Below are 25809 nucleotides of genomic sequence, written 5' to 3'. Positions count from 1 at the left end.
CCTCCATATCTTTCCTCTTTCATGTGGTTTGGCACCTTTTCTCTGGAAGTCATTAGGGAGCCTAGCCAGTTCATCTAGGGAAAGAAGACAATACGTACAAAGAAGAAAGTGCATTGCCCAAGGGTATAATGGGCACAGAGCTAAGCTTTATTCTGGGAAGTTGATTGATTTAAACATGTTTTTGAAATTATCTGCCACAATTCCTACCAAAATTGACGTTAAATCACAGAGTTGAAGCTATCAGGTGAAATGGTGCGGGAACAACAAAGCAGAGGAAGAGAGAAACCAAACCTATGGGTGTAGTAATAATGATCATGTGGCATGCAGAAAATGAGAAATAGGTGTTCCAGGAACAGAAGAGCATCTGTTAAAAGAATTGGAAGAGACAACTGTAAAAATACCAAGAAGAGAAAATTTGAGCAAAAGAGAAAAAAAGCATTAACAATTAAAACAGCAAATAAGAAACAACAGATGGGGAAACTGCCCTTCAACTGATTATAAATTGGTGCACAAATATATTGAAACAGCTGCACTTCTAAACACGCAATTTTCTACGGAAAGAAAAGAACATAGGAGGTTACTCCCTTTTATGGGGTCAAAACATTAATCCATTAGACAAGGGTTGCTGATAAAATTGGTAAACTGCAGAGATTTACCAGCTGTTATCTGGAAACTACAGAGGTTGAATCTGGAATCTTCTACATATCAGACATTTATAGCTATGGGTATGTAAATTCTAATCCACTATTTTAAATTGCAATTCAGAGAGTGTTTTATCTTCTTCTTCTTCTCAATATTCTCAGCGAGGCAGAGAAATAAGACAAAATGAATAGGTTACCAATTCCTAACTTAAGGAAGTTTTATTCCAGACAGTTCCAACATGGTTCCATGCCAGCTAGCTAGTGCATCATATGACTTGAAGTTTAATACATTTGAAGAAAAGGAAAATAAGAAAGCCTATTTTAATCAATTCTTCTAAAATCAAGCGAGTGATAACAAGTTGTGGTCCCCATTAAGTCAGATACACATTGAAAAGCAATAATAATAATGTAGGTGCTGCCTTTCTCAGTCAAAACTAATACAATTTCAGAATGATATGACAAAGCAAAAGCCTTGTGTATTCTGACAAACCCATTACACTGATAATTTGATTTTAATTTTATTGCATGCCACAGGCAATAAAGGAAAGTTTTCTTCTCTTTTTTATTGCACTGGAATCTGAGATCATCCAATTAAGTGAACAGCTGAAAGTCATGACAGACCCAAAGGAAATATTTCTTCATATTGCATTTAATTAAACTATGATATTATGTTGCTACCACAACATAGTGTTCCATTCACCAAAATGAATGGCTTTAAAAAAGAACTGTAAAACTTAAAAAGCTCATGTCAATCAATGGGCAATAATCATATTGGCTATATTTACCCCAGGTTCAGAAGCAAAATGTCTTCAAATGATAAATGATAAAAAAACAAGAATGGAAGACTCTATTACTGTCCTCTTGGGTACTTCCACAAGTGTCCGGTTTGGGAGCATTTGGCCTCATCAAAATTAATTAATTTTCTACTCAGGAAAGAACAAAGGCCTTTCTTGGATAATTGGAATACTTTGAACATGTCTATATACATTTAGCTAATTGCTAAAAATATGTTAACAGTAAGAGAAGAACTTACAGTATAAATGTAAACTGGAGCTATTAGATTGCGAGGATCAAAAATAAGTAATGAACAGATACAGTAAGCTTAACTTAGTTTAGAAACAATGGTGATTTCAAGATTTTTGTGTAGAAAAAGAGAAATAAAAACAGAAGATAAATATTCTTGTAAGTAATTAAGAAATAGCAATATCAGGATAAGCAAACGTGGACACTGAAAAAGCCAACTGAATCCAAGCATAAATTTATATCCCTCCTCTGCCCCAGTCAGTAATACAATTTAGAAAATTGTTTCTGTAATCAGCATACATACATATTTATTTATTTTTTTATTTACCTTTATTTATTAAACATGTTTCTGTCCTGCTGCAATCAAGCAAGACTCTCAGTAGTTTATGTAGAATAAATACTACAGTTAAAACATCCATGGTGCCGTCTAAAAACTTGACAATCATAAATAAGAAAAGTAACAGTAAGCAATGTTAAACAAAAGCCACAGAAATTACACAAAAGTAGACAACAGAAAATAAACAGGGACATCAGGGGAAGGCCCTCCACAGCAGCTCGCTTTTCAAATTTTCAAAGAATCAACAAAGAAGGGCATCTCCAGAGGGAGCTTTTGCACAGTGCTCACTCTGACGCAGAGAAGCAACCCTCCTTGCTTCAGCAGACCCACACATCCTACATACACACACACCCTACACACACAATCACATTGCAGAAGTGAAAGAATTGTAGCAGTCTCTGCCAAATAGTTCTAACCGGACAGGCTGATACTGGCTAGAATAAGCGATCCTGTAAAATATCCAGGTGACAAACTATAAAGAGCTTTATAGGCTCAAACCATCACCGGATTTTCTACAGTGTATAGTTGCAGAATCTTTGTTATTCTGATCATTAACTATACTCTTTGCGGCTTGATCCACATAATCTTAATCTTTTCCTTGATTCTGAATGCGTAATTTCAAACTTTTTAAAAGTGTGATGAAGATATTAAAAAGATGGGGAAGAGTAACACTAAATATTGTGACTGTCACTCTCAAAATGCAAGTATAGTTTTCCAACATTTAGATGTGTATATTTATTTTGAGTAAATCTTACACTGTGGGATTATTTGCACTGTAATCTGGATATTGTGTTATTTGAATTGTGGACTTTATTTGCAACTTCTTGTAATAAAAACATACTACTAAATGTTGTCAAAATATCCTCAAGTAATTGGTACAGGTGCTTCCCCCACTTGAATCCAACCATAGTACAAATTCTCCTGCAAGAAATGTGTTTATTTATTGGTTTATAAATCCATTTCCATTCTATGTGAAATACAATAAATTTTAAAAAATAGATTAAAATACAAAAGAAAAGAAAGCCAATAAACTAGTGATAAGAACAAAACAACATTAAACACTTTGTCAGGAAACACCATAAATACAAAAAAGTTAAAATATCTAATATGAAATTCTTTCGTTAAATAGTTGTTCTTTGTCTTTACCTCATCCCTTGCCTTAAATCATCCTTTAAATTTGCTTGAGTTAAGCAGCATTTTCCTCTTTAATAGCTTAATGAAATCTGTTAGGTTTTCTCTGCCATTACTTTGGGAAAAAGTTAGGCGACTGCCCTGATTTGAAGCAGACATATGTAATGAAAAAGAGGATCCATATCATGGAGACAGGTCAAATGTGATGCCTAAGTGGGAATGAGGTGGAAATTGTAACAATATGTGGAAATGACCTTGAGAGATGGGGTGAAAAGATGCTGCTTAAAGAAAGATTAGATAAGAGACAGCACAACTGTCAGCTGTGAAAAGAGGACCAGAAGAGATCCATTCTCCCTAGTTTCTCAGAATATAACAGAGGTGGCAAGTGAATTGTGCTTTCAGGTTTCATTTTTTAAAAAATAAAGGTAAAGCTTTATATTAAGAAGTAGAATTAGCTTATCTGGTTGTGTTTCTTGTCTCACCTACCTGGTAAAACTGACACAAATGTCCCTATGCCAGCACATTTCTATAGAAGCCCATGAGATTCTCCTATAATACTCATAAATCCTAAACAATATTAACCTTTGCAGGGCATAGCTTGGACATCAGGATACGGACTTTGGATTCACTGCTTTTTAAACTCTTCCATTTCTCTTTGAGCTTATAGAATCAAAGCTCTTGCCTATGATATGTAATGAAAAGAACATTTAAAAATACTAGCAAAATGAAGAAAAGGTGAGCCTGTCCCGTGCAGTATTCAAAACCAGGCTTGAGAAATGGCAGACCGTCTCTTGCCTCCACCCCACTCCATCTAGGACTGCCGTTCAAATGAGACACACACCAACATACCTGAGAATACATTATATAATAGGTTTGTCATGGGTTGGTTATGTCTTTTATTTCAATTATGGTGTTAGCACTATGTGATTTGGTGCTATTACACAAATAAGCTGTGGGGAGAGCTGGCTGTGAAGACAAAGAGAACATTTTGTTTTTGAACAATTAATCTATTTCTAAAAAGTTGCATACTTGAGGTATTTTATGCCTGGAGCCCTGGCAATCTTCATTTGTGCAGTTTGAAGAGCCATTTACGTAAGCAGTCCCTAAAGCAAATAGTGAAATTTAAAAGTGGGTGGTATGGCAGGATTCCCTACTGATTTCTTGATCAGGGTTTTTATTGCTTAAGAATTGACTTTTGGTTGGAGCCAGAGGTATCATATATGCAAGGCTCTTGCCAGTAAGCCTCCAGCAAGATGCTTTCTGGGAGGAGCCATAGAGATGTCTCAATTCTCCTCATCCCAATTATTTCTCTTCCCATTTTCAGCATCTTTGTGTTTGCCCCTTCTTCTTTTCGTTCTTTCCACTTTTACAGCAGCAAGCCACATTTTACTTTTCTTTCGTTTAACTTTCAAAAGTATTTTAATCTAGGAGAGGCAGAGGAGAGAAAAAGAAAGGGGAACAACAATACCTCTGCTGATTTTGTTTAGAGAGAAAATAATTGTGATGATGTGGATTTGTGGGGCTTTCAGTTTTAGAGCCCAAGCCTGACCAGGTTATCTAGTCTTAGCAGCATTAGAGGTGATGTAGTTAATGTTCTCCTGATTTCTACTTACCTTTACCTGGAACAGAAAATATATGACCATGCCTGTATTCATAAATGATGTTTGTCTTCAAATGAAGAGGCGTTCTAGGCAGAGGCGGTATTCAGCAGGTTCTGACCAGTCCTGGAGAACTGGTAGTGGAAATTTTGAGCAGTTTGGAGAATTGGCAAATCCCACCTCTGACTGGAGATTTTACAGTACCCTTCCCCTGCCACGCCCACCAAGCCACGCCCACAGAACTGGTAGTAAAAAAAAAATTGAATCCCATCACTGGTTATAGTCCACCTATGTCTTAAAGATCCTGTCTGCTTGTCTTTTAATGGGATGAGTGCAATTTTGTTGCTGAGACAGTGTTTTAACATTAGGGGAAAATTCTGGAAGTACAGATATATGAGATAAAAACAGAAATCTGCCAAAGAAAGAATGGCAACATGGGCAAATCAAGTAAGACCAGATGGGGATAGAATTTTCAAAAACAAAATCTCCTTTGTAAAACAGATATAGAAGTCATTAAAAGTTGATTCAGCTCAGAAATTCCTCAGCCGGTGCCATTTCTTCAATTTTTCAAAGGATCTGCTGTTTGGATTAAATAATCCACTGAAGTTATAACCCAAGCACTGAACAAGCATTCCACAAGCCATAACTTTGAGTACTGAAGTGCCAGCTGTTGAATGTGAATCCAATTGTTTTTTGTTTTTTTACTAACTTGTGACCTTGGATATAAACAATGAAGATATATGTTTGTTGCCTGATAACTGATGAAAAATGACAGGATGATTTCAGTTTAAAGTCTAAAAGAATTAACTGCTGATTAAAGTCTGAAAGAATTAACTGCTGGTTCAACCATCAATATTTCTTGATGGTTTAATCATTTGCATTCTTTTATCAACTCTGACTGCTCTTTGGAAGAACAGATACTAAAGATGAAACTCAAATACTTTGGTTACAAATGAGAAGAAAGAACTCATTGGAAAAGACCCTGAAGTTGGGAAAGATTGAAGACAAAAGGAGAAGACAGGAGGATGAGATGATTAGAGTCATTGATGTAATAGGCATAGATTTGGGTGAACTCCAAGAGACAATGGAAGACAGAGGGGCCTGGTGTGCTGTGATCCATGGAGTTGAATATGACTTAGCAACTGAACAACAACAACGTTATTGGAGATGACCAGGCTGAGCCCAAGGGAGGGAGTCAAGCATGTCTTCAGTCTGAGTCCCTTCATACCCACAAGAGATCTAAATCCAGCCCACCTTGAATTCCATTGATTCTTAGCTAACGCCAATTTGTTTTGACTGTTTGTAGTTCAGATTCTTGTAGAGAGTATTAGCATACAATATATTTGTATTAATCTGAACTGCCTTGACTCCTGATTTTCTGAGCTTGACATATTAATAGCTATGATTTCTCACCCGCAACAAAAGGAACTTAAAATTGCCTTCACTGTTCACATGATACATTCAAAATTTAATACAATCATTCTGGGCTTTTCTGTCCCAATGGAAAAAATCTAATTAATATATCATCAAAGAGCAACCAGAAGTCAATTTGATAACATGGTTTCATTAAGGATTTGACAAACAATAACTCTCTTGAACACTAAAAAAAGGACAACAAAATAATATAAAATGAAATAAGTTCTATGATTCATGCAAAACCATTCCACATATATAATTCTGTCACTTCATCCCATATAATTTTCTGAATAACTATAACTGATTGTTTTTTCTTCCATTCAGAGCCTTCCTTTAGAGTCTTGCATCCGTATAGTGAAGGACCCCCCAAGAGAGTCCGGCTCCCTGGGGTTTATTTTCAACTTGTTAAATATATTCAACCAAAATTGAAAACATGTGGAATTCAGAAGCTTCCTTAGCTGAGAACAAACACTCCAAGGAAGTATTATGAACAGAGCTTATTGTGAGGGAATGCCTGGAGAAACAGACAGAGGAGACAGCTTTGATCCTGTGAAATGATGCTAACACCTTTTTGGGAGCAGTGTAGTTTTGTTCAAGATCTGAGTCAAATGTGAAGAGATAGAACAAGCCCTACTTAGTCAAAGCTGCCTTGTCGAGAAATGGTTGACATCTACCGGATGTAGTCAACCATCAATGGTTGACATCTACAAGATAGTGTCACAGTCGTTCTGAGGCTAAATATTACTATTGTATAAACCTATATCTCTTGTTCTAATGCAACAGCCAAAATAACATGCATGCCTCTCAAATGGTTTGATTTTTATGGCCTATTTCACAGGTAAATCCTTTGAATTGTGGTCAATGAAATACAGTATGCTCATCCTCTACTCAACCTTCTTTGACTAGCAGACAACACTAAGCAAAACGAGAGGATTTGCCATGATTTGTTGAACATAACAGATTAAGATAGGGATCTCTGCCTGGATGGATTCTCTTCTAACAGTCCAATATGATAGGTTGTGCCTGGGTTACAGTTATGACTTATTAATAGAAAATACATCATTAAATTAAAATATGAACAGAGAATATTTCCACCCAATAATTATTTGCTACTCTGAAATCAGTTCTAGACTTTTGTATTCTTATAACACTGAATATGTTCTGGAGCTGTAAAACAAACCTTTTCTTTCAAACTCTGTGGCTCTCTGGTTCTTGCACACTGTTATCCTGCAGTTTTATAAGAACTCTGACCCCTCCAAGGCTTTAGCAGTTCTTTCAAGGAAAAAAAAACCCTTTGCAATTCTCTTTCATAGCAGCTGCTTGATGTGTTTCATTTCATTTTATTCGCATACAGCCTGATAAATGTGCACAACATATTTCAAGGAAGTATACATGATATTCATTTTATTTTTACTATTGGCGGAATGGAGGTGTGCTAAACAGTGGTTCTTTCTTCCTTGTTTTTGGCACTGCAATCTTAATAAAAGAGAATATGGTAATGGATAATCTTTAGACTATGTTTAAAGGACTGGTGGCAGTGTAAAGTCTTGATTAATATTCCTGTTGAAGTAAGAGTAGTCACTTGCTCAATCACTATGACAAAATTCTGACTTATTGTGATGTGCAAATTTGTCATCCCTACTATCCCTACCATAGTTTACAAAGTCTTACAAAATTGAGTTTGATTTTGTCTGTAGTATTTCCCTTCATAAAGCTGATGTTCCATTCTCAGTTTGTTGTTTGTTGTTTACTTTAGGTATACAGTATTGTACTCTCTCTTACTGTTTGCCATATTTGGAAGTTGACCATTTTATCACTTCCCCAAAAGCATACTGAACACTTAATATTTCCAGCAAGACTCAGGAAAGCAGTCAAAATATTTAGTAGCTTTAGTGAGGAAATAGCCAACAGAACAAAAATAATGTTGTGTGAAAAAGGCTGTCAGCTTTGGAAGCCATATTCCACGCTGCCACATAGCCTGAGAAAGTGGGAGGGGGTGATTTCAATTGAGTAGTTCTAAGTAGACAAAATAAAATTATTTTCTTAGTTCAAGGTTATTAAGTGTGGTGCAGCAGAGAAAAAGGATCTTACACTGGGACAGATCGTGATTGGTCCATGTGATGTGATGATGGGAGAAAAGGGGATAGATTGTAGTTTGGGACATTGTGAGAAGTCCAGGAAACTTTAGTTTCGAGATTCCACAGATGTGCCAGGTGCTATTCTAATAAAGGTACTTTTGAGATTATGCTTGTCTCAGAATTACTGATTGGAATGGAGGCTTGTTGGAACGCTGACCAAGACTGGAAATACTAGGGAACCCCCTTTTTTTTTTCTTGGTCTGGGACAGACACAAAGTGACAATGACAGCTTAAATTCCTGAAAGGAACTTGGAACAGGATAGAAAAGTCAGACTGGTTCTAGACCTAGTGTCTGAGCTCATGGCGTCTGTAAATTTATTAGCTGCAAATGTGTGGTGTTCTATGGAAGAAGTGATGATGCACTTTCATCTTGGCTTCCTTTGCAGAACGACTAGTTTCTAATAGGCCAAACACTAAGCTGAAGCTTTCACCATCTCTTGCTCCCTTTCTGATTTCTTATTTTATTTTTCCTTTTTCTGCCCCCTCACAAGTTATTATTAGACTCTAGCTGTATGCTGTTGGTTCAAGGTAATAACTCTAGCAGCCTAAACCAGCAATCATCATTTTGCTACTGCCAATTTACTTTTACTCTTAAATAAACACAGATTCATGTTCTAAATATGAGTCCATGGAGGTTTTCCAGAGCAAAAACAACTTCAGTGCAATATTACTTTTCCAGGAGAAAGGGAGAAATGTTAAAATATTCCAACTTTAAAAGATATACTAGGTGCGAAACCTAACTGGACAGCTGTAAATTTGCAAAGTAGTTTATGATCATTCCTCCCACACCCATTCCTCATTATTTTTGGCAATGTCACTGAGCTCCAGAAGGCTGTTGGTATGGATGGTAATAATCTCTTTTCATATATTTTTTTATTTCAAGTTTGTGTTGTCTGGATAAGGGGAAAATAAAATTTTATTTTGGTGGGGCGGAATTCCAGATTCTTCAGTTTTCTCTTCTTGTGTTATTTTGTTCAATTATTTTGCTAATAGAAGAGACCTGTGTATTCAACATAAGAAACAGGGAGACTGTGACTTGAAGAGAATGTTTGTAGCTCAGGGTTGAAATGTGGGGTCTTTGGTGTTCTCTGAGCTTGGGTGCATTTTTGCAGATGTTTCATTATCCAAACTAGGTAACATCATCGGTTACCTAGTGTGGGTAATGAAACTTCTACAAGAAAACAACCAGGCTCAGAGAGCACCAAGGAGCCTAAAACTGTGAATTCTAGTCCTGCATTGGGCATGAAAGCCAGCTGGGTGACTTTGACCTATTCAGTGATGGTATTCAGCTGGTTCTGACCAGTTCTGGAAAACCGGTAGCGGAAATTTTGAGTAGGCCGGAGAACCAGCAAATGCCACCTCTGACTGGAGATTTTACAGTATCCTTCCCCTGCCACGCCCACCAAGCCACGCCCACAGAACTGGTAGTAAAAAAATGTGAATCCCACCAATTCAGTCCAAGTCTCATTCTTGGGAGATGTTGCTGTAGAGAAAGTAGTAGGAGAAAGTAGTATCAGGTAAGGTGGCCACCTTGAATTATTTAAAAAATATTTTTAAAAAGATGTCAGGTGATAATTATTGAACAAAACTCAGAATTTAGTAATTTGATATCCTATTTGAATCTTAATTCCTGTAATTCCTGGATAACTAACTTAAATAATACTCCAGATATTGTTTAGTTGATACTTATGATAATCAATCAGTCACTTTCCAAACTGAAGTCAGTCCTGGCCAGCCACCAAATTGTATTTTCCTAGTATTGGAAGAATTATCTTTCTGGGTTCAATTCCAACTGGGGGAAAAGACACTGGAAACATGGAGGCTGTTTGGAAAGATGGTTTAATGGTGGACAGGACCACATGGCTTGGAGTTCCAAAGAAGGAAGGGCTAAGATGCTGAAAGTGCCTGTTTTTGTTTTTTTTAATAAACGTTTTATTTAAGTTTTCACAAAACATACAAATACAAATAAAATATCTTTTTTTGAGAACAGCGTGGCCCCGGGTTATCACTTCTCCATACAGACATAAACTCAATACATATTTATCTTATACATTCTAATCCATATCTTATAATTATTTTCACAATTTTTTCAATAGCTTTTCCCTTTCTTTACTTCCTATAGCCTTATTTTAAATTATCTCATTCCTTTCTTAATTCAATTACATATCTTTTTCTAATTTTTAAAATCTTTCTAATCAATGTTTTTATACTTTCGTCTGTCCTGTTTACAATTTCATATTATCTTTTCTCATAAAACAAAATTTCCCCTGTAATTACTAGACTGGAGTGTAACACCTTTGTATTTTTTTTCAAATCTTATTTAAAAATTTAAGTTACATCTTTACAGTTATAACATTTATTTTCTAACCTCTATTTTATAACACATACCTATTTTCAATCGAATTCTGCTTGGTACATTCCCTTAAAATACACACTAAATTCTTAAAAGAAAAAAGTATATATGTATAAATATCTGTGTATATATGTATAACAATAGTAAATGGAATAATTATTCTATTCAAGTACAGCTCTGCCATTAATATTAATAACAATCTTTTACATTTCTATTTCTTTTAACAAACATTACCTAGTAATATCAGTTGTCTTTCATTTTAATCATCTATATTTCATATTTTACTTATTACTGTCTTTAAATAAAAAACCAAACAATAGTTATTAACAGTAGTCAATAGTTATTATTCTTATTCAAGTTCATCTTATCAACTGATAAAAATCTTCCATGTTTCTTTTCAGATTTTTTTAAATGTTCTTTTTAAATCATTGAGAGCCTTATTCTCTTTACAAAAAAATATTCCACTACATATCAATAGAATTTTTTTCTATCACTTTAATCATCTAACATATTATATAACAATGCTATCCCATGCACCCTTGCAGAATCCTCTCCTTAAGTTAAATTTTAACCATTGTCTCTGTGTCTTTTAAATAGGTTTATACCTTTAATTCTTGTACGTTTTTCCTGTACTTGTTTCTGTCTTTTGTAGCTTCTTTTCCTTTCCCTCTTCCCTCTCTTCTTCTCCCTCCCCTTTTTATTCCCTTTTCTATCTAATTCTCCCTTCTGTGATCCTCCCTTCTGCTTCTTCCTGATATTATGATTACTTTTCAAATTATTCTTTTTTTTGTTTGTTGCTTCAGTGCTTAAGTTTTTAACTCCCTTTCCCCCCCCTTCCCTTTTTTACCCCGCTTAAAATTGCTTGGTCATTAAAGATGGCTTCTTCATTGTCCCGCCCTTCTTGTTCTGCCAGTGTTTCTTGTTGTTTTTCATAGTTCAAGATCTCCATTTCTAAAAATTGAAATACGTAGCCAAAAGATCCTCTTCTGTCTTGTGCTTCTTCTTTTTGTTCTTTAAGTCTCATTTTTAATTCTTCAAGGAGTGATGCCATTTTAAAAGATTTTAAGCAACCCCCAATTGATTTTATTTTATTTCATTAGGATCCTCCATCCAAAGTTCCAGGAATCAACCAATAATCCAAAACTGTTTCTTGCTTCTTTTCTCACTTTCTCTTTCCAGGGGCTTTGTTCTCTTGTAACAAAGTTTCAGCTACAATGTATCTTTTGCAAGCCTTGTTAAAATTCCACTATCATTTTTTTTTTAAGTTCCAGGTGGTCTCCTCCATTTTCCAGATTCCTCCCTCTTTTTTCCTTTTTCCCTCTGCTGCTTTCTTTCTTTTTTTAAAGAAAGTTTTTAAATTATCCAAGAATCTTTATCCCTTTGACACTTTATTTTCAGCTAGAAATAGCCTATTAAGGTCAAGGTGGATTAGTATCAATTTCTTATTCGAATCTCTTCTTCTTAATGTTCCAAGTCAGTTAAAACTGTCAATGTTAGAGGAAAAAAAGCCAATTCCATTTCCTTTCCCTTTCTCTTTCACAGCTTAAAATCTTTTTTAGGAATAGTATTAGTCTTTAAAATTCAGGTTCCAGGTACCTTAAATAGATGTTCTCCATTCAACCTGGTCAGTCAAACTTTCTCTTTTAAACTTCCTCCTGCACAATCTTGTCCGGTCGGGTTCTTCTTTGAGATGGCCATTTCTGACCACCACTGCAACCGTCTTTGGGAAAGGGAGTGATGGCTAGCCGAGGAGGAGAGATGCGGCTCTCCTCAACCCCGCTGATGGCTCCCCCTTCTTCACCACCTCTACGGGGTGGCTTCAGCCCCAAATCCGGGTGGCTCAGAGCGCTCCAGCGGCGAGCACGGATCAAAACCATGGACGATCGCAATTTCGGTCTATCGCCGAAGAAGCCCAAACCGGAAGTCTGAAAGTGACTGGTTTTATACCCTCCGTTGGGATTTGAATTTGAGCTTGTATTCTGATTGGTTGTCAAGACTCCCATGGGGCCATGCAGGGGCAACTCTGTAGGCTGTCCTGAGTCCCAGGCTTGGTTGAACCTTGCTGAATGATGATGTAATGAAAAGGGCTTTGGGCAATTCATATAGCTCTACCTGGAGATCTTTGTTATGTAAAATATTCTGGCCCAGGCCTTAATAACCCACCCATTAACAAAGGTGGGGGTGAGTTTCTGCTTCTGAATTTCTACTCTTTTTAGGGGAAATATTCTGCCTTTTTAATATTTCCTAGGATATTTCATTTTTCTAGTAGGGTGGTGCTAACTTCCTACACTAGGAACAACATACTACAGGTCTGAAGAAACAGTATCTGCAGAGTAGAAATGATAAGTCTGAAATGCAGAGCTGCTAATAATGAGCCTACATTGATATAAATGAAATGTTGAAATTATGATGTGGCTAAATTCCCAACTCTATCTAGAAATCTCCCATGATGGATTTCTTATTTGCTTATTTACATATCAGCTTTGGATGTTCATTAGTCAGCAAAAGGCTAATCAGTTCAGGGATTATTGGAGTATCTCTTAATAATTTGTTGTAGAAAGTAAGATTTTTTTTATTCCCATTTGTTCAATAATATCAACAGCATAGCTTTTTTTTCTACCCTTACTTCCAGTATTAAACTATTGAAAAAAAGAAAGTGTCATCAGAAAAACAGGCCTTGATTTTTGTGAAATCTATATATATATAAGTGAAATATCACTCGCACATCATCACAAATTATCCAAAACTGTAAAGCCTACAAACTTGAAATTTGGCATGTATGTTCCTCTCGGCTTCTAGGTGCTCACTAAGAAAGGGTTTTTTGGAATGACCATCAGAGCATTAGTATTTCGTATATTATTATTAACATGCTCTGATGCTAATGGGTTCTACTCCCCCTACCCACCTGAAAAGAAATATCTTCCAAATGCTAAACACAAGCAGAGCAAAGGAGTTTCAGTTTTAGTTTCACAGCACCAAGCAGCTTTAGTACAGAACAGTTGAGCTAGGCCATGCCCAGGCTCCTTGCTGTCTCCTTCTTGCTCACACAGAGAATACTGTTTCAGTTTCCAAACAGCCCTCAACTCTCTCACACACTGATAGGACACTAGCCAGATGAATACCAATGGATACTGGTAGGCAGAGGCAGATTTTTCCTCCCCTTATTTTCCTCCCCAAACTAAGCCCAACCACATAATTTTGTAGCGAAGCATTGGTATCAAGCTAATATATATATATTTGTTTTCTGAGGTTCTCGCGGGTACTTGTATGTGGATCTTTGGTTATTCAGGTTTTCTCCCGCGTAAAATTGGAAGTATCTAGGCAACGTTTCGATGAAGTCTCATTCATCATCTTCAGGCTTGTGTCTTCGGCTCTGTGCTTCTCAGAGTAATGTGAGCTTGCAGCTGCTTCTTCCTTTTAACTGCTAGTGGGGGTGTGACTTGATTGGGTGGGGGCTTGGCTGTGTTCTGATTGGGTGGGGGTGTGTTCTCACTGGTTGGGGGCCTGGCTGTGCTCTGATTGGCTGGGGGGTTGGCTGTGCTCTGATTGGCTGGGTGTGTTCTGTTCAGGTGGGGGCTTGGTTGTGCTCAGGTTAGTCTTAGTTGCTGGGGAACACAAGAACTCAATCAAAAAAGAAGAACCGACCTCTTCCCTGGTCCAACACCTCAAAGCCACAGGACATGAGATTGACTTTAAAAATACCAGAACTATCGCCAAAACCGAACACTTCAACAACAGAATAATCAGAGAAGCCATAGAGATAGAAAAATGCCCACACAGCATGAATAAATGAGATGACACCTCCCGCCTACCAGCCATTTGGAAACCCGCCCTCATGAACAGACGAGTACCTAACATGAAGAATGACACCAGACCCACACCCACGAGGGTCACACAAGATGCTACCACCACACTTCCACATAGAAAGCAGACTCACACCCACACAGAAGATGAGACACGACCACGGACCAGAAGCCGCACCGCAGCTGCATCACTACCCGCTTCAAACCCCTCCGACTCATACATGAAGCAAACTGACGCCCACCATGAAGATGCGGCATGACCACGAATGTGAAGCCAAACAGCAGGATCACAGCTCACCAGCTCAAATCCCCCAGCAACTAAGACTAACCTGAGCACAACCAAGCCCCCACCTGAACAGAACACACCCCCAGCCAATCAGAGCACAGCCAACCCCCCAGCCAATCAGAGCACAGCCAGGCCCCCAACCAATGAGAACACACCCCCACCCAATCAGAACACAGCCAAGCCCCCACCCAATCAAGTCACACCCCCACTAGCAGTTAAAAGGAAGAAGCAGCTGCAAGCTCACATTACTCTGAGAAGCACAGAGCTGAAGACACAAGCCTGAAGATGATGAATGAGATTTCATCGAAACGTTGCCTAGATACTTCCAATTTTACGCGGGAGAAAACCTGAATAACCAAACTCGAAGCCAAACAGCAAGATCACAGCTCACCAGCTCAAATCCCCCAGTAACTAAGACCAACCAGAGCACAACCAAGCCCCCACACCTCCAGCCAATCAGAACATGGCCAACCCCCCAACCAATCAGAACACAGTCAAACCCCCAACCAATGAGAACACACCCCCACCCAATCAGAACACAGCCAAGCCCCCACCCAATCAAGTCACACCCCACTAGCAGTTAAAAGGAAGAAGCAGCTGCAAGCTCACATCACTCTGAGAAGCACAGAGCTGAAGACAGAAGCCTGAAGATGATGAATGAGACTTCATCGAACGTTGCCTAGATACTTCCAATCTTACGCGGAGAAAACCCGAATAACCAAAGATCCATATATATATATATATATATATATATATATATATATATATATATATATATATATATATATATATATATATATATTTCATATATATATGTGTATTCAGCTTGTTATTCGGGTTTTTCCCCGTCATTAAGTATGCTTTAAAGTTGTAGCGTTTCAGAATCCAGTCTGCCCACTCGCCATCTTCAGGCTGGTGCTTGATCGACTTTACGTAGTGCCAGATTTGATTGCAGCAGCTGCAGAATATTTTTCTTCATCCTGATTTGGGTCTTCTGTGTTTTTGTCTCGGTTTGCTGTGTTCTGCATGATTGGTATCTCTAATATCTTCTGTTCGGGCTATTTTTGTATCTTGATTGGCAGCATTGTGGCTTTATAGTTTGTGCTTTTGGCTCAAAATGAAACCCAGCTTAACTAATGATAGCGTTTACGGCCAAGCTGCACTAAAGGCTCCATTAAAGCAACACAATGCCAGCCAATCAAGATACAGGCCAAAAACAGACAGAAGATGTTAGAGACACCAATCAAGCAGAACACAGCAAACTCCGAGACCAATAAACACAGACCAAGACTCCCAACCAATCAGGATGAAGAAACCATTCTGGCACAAATTGGGCCCCAAATTCAAATCTGAACTACTGTAAAAGTCTGACTCAGCCAGACACAATACAGAAGCCTGATGATGGCAGATGAGATCTGCTGAAACGTTGCTACAACTTAAAAGAACAACTACAATGACGTGGGAAAATACCCGAACAAAGCTGAATAACATATATATATATATATATATATATATATATATATATATATATATATATATATATATATATATATATATATATATATATATATATATACACACACATATACATATACATATACATATACATATACATATACATATACATATACTTAGATGTACTCTCTTCTTTTGCTTGAATTATTTGTGTGTTACCTGTGAGCTCTGGTTTTTAATTTGCTGCCATTGAATGGACCTAGGGGTTGTAGTTAAAAAGCAAATGAGATCTCACAGTTTGAAAAAGTCTACTTCCACAGCCTGAAGGAATTAACAAACCTAGAACAGTGTCTCTTTCAGAAATATTATGAAATATGGGGAATAACCTGCCAAAGTTAACATTCTGCATGTTGCATGCCATAGGTAATATATTTCAGTTTAAACATTTATTTAATCACCTAAGGTATCTTTATTTTAGCCCATAAATAATTCAATATTGTTGCTGTTGTTATTGCACACAATGCCCTTGTGAAGTCATCAGTTCCACAGTAGTACTACAGAGAAATGTCCCTGGCAAAGTTTTCAGTGGCAAGGTTTACTGTAAGTAGCCTCCCATAAAATTATCTTCTCCAGATGTTTCTTGAATATTCTCAGATTGGTAATCCAATACATCTGGAAGACAAAATCTTGGGGATGGTTGACATAGAGAGAAGACCTGAGGATAGTGAAAGTATTGTAAAACTGAGAAAATTGTTTCATTCCGATTTGCGCTATAATAATTCTTTTTTTCCTAGAAAGTATCTTGGCAAAAGCAAAAAAAAAAAAGCAAAAATTCTTAAATGTAGCCAACTACTATAACAAGAAATAATATCATCACCCCCAGAAAGTGAATATGAGAGAAATGCAGACTTTGGTTCCTTGTTAGTGAAAGAAACACTGTCTATGGTAGTTGCTTTTCAAACTCTGTTTTTCATATATTGAAATACATTCTGTACTTATGGTAATCTTTAGCAAGTACTTAAATTAAAGGGGTATTTTTTCTGTCTAAATGTATTCTCTCTCCTGGTCTCTATTGTACCTATGCCATTTTTCTTTCATATTTTTTTTAATGGGATATGTTGATCTTCCCTGTGTCAATATTCCTCCAGCAGTAACATTTATTTCCATTCTGCAGTTGTATCCATTCCACTTCTCTAAATACATGTGCTTAAACTACAAAGGCTTCATAAATAAGCAGTCTTATTTTGCACTTCTAAAATTAATATTTGTAAGAGTAATCTGTGAGAACGTTACTTCATTATACAAACAGAATGTTTGTGTCTGAAATAGTTTAATTTTTTCAAGAAATGCATTTGCAGACTAAATTCAGTGATGGCTCCTCTTTCTACAGAGATCTGCTTAAAATGCTATGTATATTATCTCAGCCAAGCAGAGGCTTTATTCATATTTGCTCTCAACATTGCAAAGAATGCCAGTATTCATGGAGGAAGAACTATTCCTGTAGGTACATGTAGTCGGATAGAAAGGCAAGCCAACATTACAATCATTTCTTTTTAATGGTGTTGGATAAGAGCACTTTAATAGGAAGTATAAAAACACACAAAAAGGGGCATTGTTGCTAATTATATTCATTGTCAGGTAATGTGTTGTTTTGTCTACCATTTCTACAATAGATCATAGTAGGGCTGCCACTTTCCCTGGATTCACAGAAGACTCTGCTTAGCATTACTCTCATTATAGAGCTATATATATGGATATTTGTTATACGTCAACACTCAATGCTATTGAATGTGGAGTTTATTTAGTTTGCCTTGCTAGTATTGATAGGGATATGATTTTTTTTTACTTAAGGGGAAACTATTGAAGAAAAAATCCATATCTCCAGCAACAGTGGCAAGCTACTATATATAAACAGAGAACAATCTGGTTATGAACCAACTTATTTATTTCACATCTATCTGTCTGTCTGTCTGTCTGTCTGTCTGTCTATCATGTGATCTTTTAACATGGCATCAAGTATATTGTCTGTAACAAAACATTTTTTTCATGCTTTGATTTCTTACAAGTAATTCTAAAAACTTTATCTGAAATGGCACTAATCTAACAATGTCAAGAACTTTTGGGATTTGCTAATTTTGTACCAACTTTTTATTCTCATGTTAAAGGAAATAACTTATGTCATAGGAAAGAAATACTGGAAATTGAAATGGTAGATGTCAAGGAAGTTGTAATTACATGATTTTTATGGATACATTCATTTCCATCCATCCATCAAAGTCCAAAGATAAAAATATTATTATGACCGATAAGCTTTTATACTACTGGAAACAATATTTTCATTAAGCCACTATTTTAACAATAGAATCCCGGGGAACCCTCTCTACAAAAATCTGGATTAATTCAAATCCACAAATGACACATTTTTACCACAGAAAAGTAGTGTTAATATTGAGGACCTTATCATGCAAAGATCATGTATAATCTCACTTTCTCCTTATATGTTTAATGAGGCTCATTCATGTGATAATATACAATACTCCAGCATCACCATCCTTAGAACATTATTTGGACAATTTTACAAGCTTGTATAGTAACAATTAAAGGTAGGAATCTATGAAAAAATATTTATCAGAGTTTGGATAGTCTGCCCTTTTTCTATAAGATCCAGGAACTAGCTCATACATGACATGTCCAATGGGGAAGCAACACAGTTTTAGATTTTTATCTCTTTTGGAAAATGTGTCAAATACCTGTCTGTCAACCAGGTAAGTAAAGGATGGGTTATTAATGGCAGGTGCATTCTTTACATGTATTTAAAGTTGTCATACATCACTTGTCCTGAAAGCAAGTACTGAGGTTGCTGTATTAGCTTCAAGGGTGCTCTTGCTGCTGTCGGAGTGAGCTGCAAAGAAAGTGTAACATTTAAACATCTACTAAAGCAGCCTTTACTGGCCTGGGATCCTCCACATGTGTTGAACTACCATACTGTTCCAAGAATCTTCAACCAGGTGTGTTTTCAACTTGGAGGCTGTCCGACTGAGAAAAAATATTTCCTATATTCCCACTATTTTAGGATAATAATGGGAATAGAGCAGGACACTAAAATAGTAGGTTAAATTAAAATGGCAGTCTGGACATATCTAAGAGGAACAATTGTTATAGAGCCAAAAAAAAACACCACAGTTTCCCCACGAGATTCTAAGCTACTTGGGCCCAGACCAAATGATTTTTATAACATTTCTTTGAAATATCATGTTTTTAAAGTCATGTGACAGAATGATTCTGGAAAACTCATCTCCTGGTAACTGTTCCTAACCCTTTGCAATATGTTATACTCTGGTGAGCTTTTCCAACATTCTTAATGTTGATTTTGACTTTTTTTCCCTTCCAGGGACCTAAATTATAATGAGCTGATGGAATTTCCAATGGCGATTAAGTCACTCAATAGACTTCAAGAGCTGTAAGACTTTTATTTTCTTTCTGTAAGAATAATGTTCAAACAGATCATTTGGGCTCAACTCTAATGTGGGCAAACTACCATCCCAAACCCTAATGGGCATTCTTTCACCATTTCTCCATAATTCTGCTTGATCATACCCAGCATGGCAGTAAATGTTTCACAGGCATCATTCGTGTATTGTAAAACTTCCATACAGTTAATTACCAGCAGGGAATCTGCTGTGAGCTTTATCAACAATGGCTTTGACCCCAGTGATGACATATGTACACGCTTATAAGTCTGGATAGAGCCATTAAAAGCACATAGGACTGACAGGGATATACTTTTCTTTTTCCTTGACTAATTTTTGCTGTTCCTGCTGTTTCTCTGTTCCCAGAAAAAGTTTTGGGCTTCTAATTATTACTTTCAGTAGAATTTTCTTTTCTACCTCACTGAAGTCCATTCATTCTTTTATGACATGGACAATTTGTGACATCTCAAGCAAGGTTCATGCATTATGAGTAGATTTCCCATGCATTAAGGTATATCCACATGCTCCTAATTGTGTGGATTATGCTTCCACTTTCTGCATTCCACTCAACTGGAATACTTGAGTTGTCTTGGTGACATGAAATTACGCTGCTCCCAAGATACAGATGTAGATTCTTAAGTTTACATTGTTGACTTCTTTGAGCAAAGAGGATGTCTCTTGTACTTGATAATCCATACTCTAATGATAGAACTTCTGATTTCCATATGATACTAGACAATTGCTCTAATTCAGATTGGTATTTGGTTTACAATTTTTATTTCCTATTTCAATCTCATAAACTACACACACAAACACACTTATATCATGGAGTAGCTTGAGGATTCAAACACAATTTTTGCTTTCATGCAAGATACATGAATTGCTTATTTGACAAATAAAATAAAATTATTAATACATTTGCATGTTCATGCAACTGGGAAGCATGATTTATATCAGCTTCCAGCCATGTGGATTCAGCAAAGAGAAATCTGTCCGTTTGTCCCATTCGATCATTATTCATGCAGCTGTGCAATAAATTTTAGTTTTCCTACTGTGTTTCTTTTAATCATCCTAGCATTTTTGTTTGTTTGTTTAAAGGGGCTTCCATAACAACAACATCCAGGCTATTCCAGAGAAAGCATTTGCTGGAAACCCTGTACTTCAAATTATGTAAGAAACAGCACCATAAAATTCAAGGCCATTTGTTGATCCCCAGTGTTCCAATTATATTTGCAAGTAATATAAGCATTCATACTAATCCTGATGATACCAGAATGGCAAAATAGTATTGTGATATAAATAACCTAATAGTTCACTTATATTGAGATAGTGATAAAGTGATTGATAAAGGTGATATTTGTGTCATGACATTGCAGTGCCTTCATCATTTGCTTTCCTCCTATGGACATCTCTGTGCGTGAGAGCCCCAGAGAGAAGAAGGAAGGAAGGAAATGATAAAACCTGCATGACAATACCCTCATGCAATTACTGCCAGTTATGAGATTTGATTTAGACATCAGGATGCAAGTATTTATTTGCATAATGATGTCATCAAATTCATATTGTCATTTTGGCATCATTATGCTTTGCTGCAGATGTTGTTATGTGTGTGAATGTGTTATGTCACTGATTTCTAAGGCAGAAAGATACTGCCAAAGTCCCCATTTCTGACCCAAAATGCATATTTTGCCTACTCAAATTCTTTCACACTCAAGAAGCAGGCTAACTGCTCCCATTTGATATCAGATGCTAACTCAGCACACATTGCCTTCTGATGTTGTTCTATTGCATCTCCCAGCATCCCTTTCCTCAGAAATGCAGATTCAGACAGCTGTGAGTTTTGGTTGAACAACATCTGGAGAACCATAGTTTTCCCATCCCTGTTCCAAAAAACATAATCTTTCAGGAAAGTGAAAAACTGAAAAAGCATGTTTGCACATCATCTTTAGCAATGCCACCTCACATAAATCTTTGTATCTTCCTATATCTGGAAAAGTACCAGTATTCTGCACTGTTTTACCTAAAAACAGCTGTTGAACCAATTATATATCCATTTCTACTGGGATAACAGAGCATTATGTGAGTTTAGAAACTGGGGGGTGGGGAGGGAGGAAATCAAAGGAAAACTTTCCAAATCATCTCTGTGTTGTTTTCTTAATTTCTTTCAAATACATGAGTACATTATAGTTTTGGAAAATTTGCCATGATGCCAAGGAGATGTTCACATGCTATGTGGTAAATATCTTTTCATGTAACACCAATCATTCATTGAACAGTCTTCCCACTAACTATGCTGGTTTGGGCTATCCTGAGCCCTTGAAGAAGTAAAGGATGGTGTGAAGTATGCTTTTCCTCCCTCTCCTGCAGGACTTTAACCCAGGCTGGAATCCATTTGCTTCCTGGAGGAATGTGTCAGCAGTTGGCCAGCCTACGAGTTCTGTGAGTTATAAGTGCATTTTGTTTTCTTCAGGATTTGGGGAATTGCCTTTATTACCAATACGCTGTTCACAGGTCTTTTGCTGAACAATCACATATAAGGGCTCTTTTGTACAGTTGTGACAAGAGTTTCATTTGCCTTCTTTGTTGAAGAACTGATAATAAGAGATTTGTATGATTGTATCTGTGTCCTTTTTCAGATTGCTTGCATAAATTGAGAGCCCTGATTGCAAAAAAAAAAAAAAAGCAAGGATGGGGGTAGAGAGGGGAAAAAATCATATCATCTAAAATGCTTTAGTGCAAGTTGATGGAAACCCTGCTGCAATTGAGACACGGGGGCTGTAGAATAAGAATCTAGCACTTGAACATTGCCAGCACACAAACAAAGGTGTTTAAAGTGATGTAATGGCATCGCATTTATTAATATTTGGGGTGTGTCCCTGGTGAACATTTTTTATTTATTCTATTGTTTTTAAGCTATGTTATTTTGAACATCGCTCAGAAATACCTTACATAAATGGAAGCACATGAAAGCATATGTTATGTTACCCTAACATGTGGGGACAACATATGTTCGTCATCTTCTAAAGCAGTGATGGAGAACTTGCAGCAGCTTTCCACTTGTTGCTGGACTGTCCCTTAATATTTGGGCTATTATTGAAGGGCTTCAAAGCCCTCTGCTGCCTTGGAGAAACACTAGATAAGAGTTGTTTAAAGCAGCGGGTTGTTTTTTAAAAAATTAAATTGTGCGTAATAGACAAGTTAATAAGAAATGGATCACAGTAATCAAAGAATAATATCAGAAACCGGATAATGCAATGAATAAAAGGAACAGTGCCAAGCATTAGTTGGGTACAAGAAGGTTTACCTGTCTGTGGAGTTTCCTGCTTCCCCAGCTGCATAGCCTAAGGTCATGCACTACCTTCCTGTGTACCATATGCATGCCAAGAGGGCCTTTAAGAAGACTGACTTTGTTCTAACCTTTGTTATTTTCCACACAGTGAGCTTGCGCACAATCACATTGAGAAACTGCCCAGTTTTCACCAGTGTCAAAAGCTGGAAGAAATGTAAGTGTAAGCTTTGCTGTGAAATTCCCACATCCAAGATACTGAGCATCTGGTGGGTATGTGTGAACAACTGAGAGGTTAAACCTGGTATACAGTGACCTAGTCAGGACTCCTCTGGAAGTTTTATATCACAGAGATTGCGGGTGGGGGACATTCTTCCTCTCTTCCTATCACTCTCTGTCCTCCCACCTTCCTCTCTTATTGTGTCCAGTAGATCACATAAAAGCTTGAATTAATCTTTGTATTGTTCTGGTGCTGAAAATAATGGGAGCCTCCAAAATATTGAGTTTGAGTTACAAAGGTTACAGTGAAAGCAAGGCATGAAAGCACAGAGTCCCCAGTGTTTTCTGCCTGTTCCCTTTAGATATGGTATTCTTGTGGATGAGAATATCATCTGGTGTCATGGAGCTCTCCAAGCTCCATAGCAGGAGCAGATGTTGAAGAGGCCTGGGAACTCTCAGTAAAAAGAAATGTTGTTACTTGTACGCTTTTGATTTGAATGGTGCACTGCCCCAAGCCTGAGGCTGTTCAAAGGGAAAAGGGTGGGAGAGGATTGGGTGGGTATGTTCCTTGACCCACTTTCCCCTTGAAATTTGAATCCCATGCAATTCTTAATAGATGTAACCTTCTTCGCAGAAGTGCTTTCTTCTTTTGCCAGTGAAGCAAGTTTTTTTCTCTCATTGCTGCCTTTCTGTCTTTGCAGTGGCCTTCAGCACAACTGTATCCACGAAATTGGAGCAGACACCTTTGGGCAGCTCACAGCCCTCCACTCCCTGTAAGTACAGCCAGCAGGGAAGCTCTCAGGGCTTTCTGTGATAAAAGAAAAGAGTCAGGAGATTGTGAACTGAGTAAGGCTTTGTGCTCTTGACAAGATTACAGGCTCAATTATATAAAGAATTCTTCAAATAAGTTGGCCTGCTAGTCCATGGTCACCCAACATATGATCCCAATGCAGTTAAGCATAGAACCAGGCCTACAAAAGCACTCTACAAAATGAATTTAAAGTATGAACACAAAATTACAGTGTCTCTCCAACCTGGTACTTTCCAGAAATGTTGGATTATAATATTATGTCCCCCTGACTCTGCAATCACTAGCCAGCATGGCTAATGATTGCGCTGGGTAGGCATTTGGGGAGTGAAAATCCTACTCATCTGGAAGACATCATACTGGGGAAAGCTGCCTTTGTTGTGTCATCTCTCTCACACACACTGAAAAAAACTATGATATGATACCTTTTTCAAAATCACAAACAGGAGGAGAAACTGATGCACATTCTAAAATATTTCCATTTTTTTTAATCTACAAAATATTTAATGAACAAGATTCACCATTAATCTGCCTTGCTAGCCTGTCAACTATTTTAACTGCTCTGCAAAAAGTAGTTATTTGCCAATTCTTTTAACCTCAATGCCCGGAGTGTTGATTTCTGCCCCTTTCCCTATACCAGTTTCCTGACTAAAGATTTTGGAAAATGGGTTAGAAGATATTTTAACAGACCACATGACTTTATTCAAATGTGCATAGAGGCACACAATCTCATATACACACTAGAAGTCTAAAGTTTGGAAACCAGGAAAAATGTTCCGGTTTCTAAGAGCATTTTCCAAATGAAATAATAGCAGAAACAAAAGTGCCAACAGCGGACAACTTGTGTAAGCCGCCATGTGGAGAATTACTTCCATGTTCATTGCTCCTTATGCTGCCATATTGTTCTATTTGGGCTGAAAATATTTGGATGCCCACTAGATGACAGTAAATTATCTATCAGTCACCAAACTTTTGAAGACTATTTGTGGTAGCCCTGAGTTAAGTACCATACATGAACTAGGAAAGGCAATGGCCTATGGAAAGCAATAACTATATAGATGGCATCATATAATTAGGCCACTTTGATACTTCCTGAGTTTTCTTTCATTCATCAAATCTGGGGCACTTGCAGGTGTAATGAGAGATGGGGATGGAAAAGAAGATCTCCTCCATCTCCTCACTGAGAGAGAAGTCTATCATTAATTATCTATTAACTGGAAATAATTTTGCATGCAAAGGGCACAATTGGGAATAAGAAGTCTTTGGAATTTCTGAAAGCAGCTTTGTTATATAAAGGGTTTTTTCCACCCATAAATTATTTGGCCACCTCAAATAGCTTGTTATGTTACCAGATACTTTGTATTTGTAATTTCTTTAAATAAAAAAAAAACATTCCCTACTACATCTAAAACCCAGTGCCGGGCAATTTTGCCACTGGTTATACCAGCACAAGCTGATAGGAATTGTGATTTAAGGTTTAGATGGTACTGTGTGCCTTCCTCTAATCAATGTCCTTCACAGCAGATTGCAAATATTACATAAACCAATTGTATAAACTGTATAACGTAAGTGTTTATGTTGTACACAAAGTCAGGTAAGAAAGTATGGCTGCTAAAAATGGGTTTCCAACACAGTTTATTTTTATTTATTTATTTATTTATTTATTTATTTGATTTGCCAATTGTTTACAAGATAATAAGTATAAATGTATACATAGTTGTGAATACATGAAATGGTTACATACAAGAAAAATAAAAGAATAGGAGAAACAATAGGACAGGGACGGTAGGCACGTTGGTGCGCTTATGCACGCATAATAAATTTTACAATAAATTTTACAATAAA

General features: G+C 37.0%; 1 protein-coding gene across 4 annotated transcripts in view; it reads left to right on the top strand.

Moving 5' to 3' along the window:
• LGR6 (leucine rich repeat containing G protein-coupled receptor 6) overlaps positions 1-25809 on the top strand; it is a 147223-nt gene that overhangs the window by 104731 nt on the left and 16683 nt on the right. For 2 of the 4 annotated variants that reach the window (XM_087959524.1, XM_026680882.2), the window contains exons 7-11: positions 19573-19641; positions 20750-20821; positions 22019-22090; positions 23089-23154; positions 23858-23929. In XM_087959524.1, the coding sequence (XP_087815650.1) occupies positions 19573-19641; positions 20750-20821; positions 22019-22090; positions 23089-23154; positions 23858-23929 (351 nt within the window). The remainder of the gene's footprint in view (positions 1-19572; positions 19642-20749; positions 20822-22018; positions 22091-23088; positions 23155-23857; positions 23930-25809) is intronic. The other 2 variants (XM_087959525.1, XM_087959526.1) reach the window with 1 other exon arrangement.

Source organism: Notechis scutatus, chromosome 3 (genome assembly GCF_049901735.1).
Source record: "Notechis scutatus isolate UNSWTSFEM ecotype Mainland chromosome 3, rNotScu1.2, whole genome shotgun sequence".
Lineage (NCBI taxonomy): Eukaryota > Metazoa > Chordata > Lepidosauria > Squamata > Elapidae > Notechis > Notechis scutatus.
This window is presented reverse-complemented; position numbering and strand designations above follow the sequence as displayed.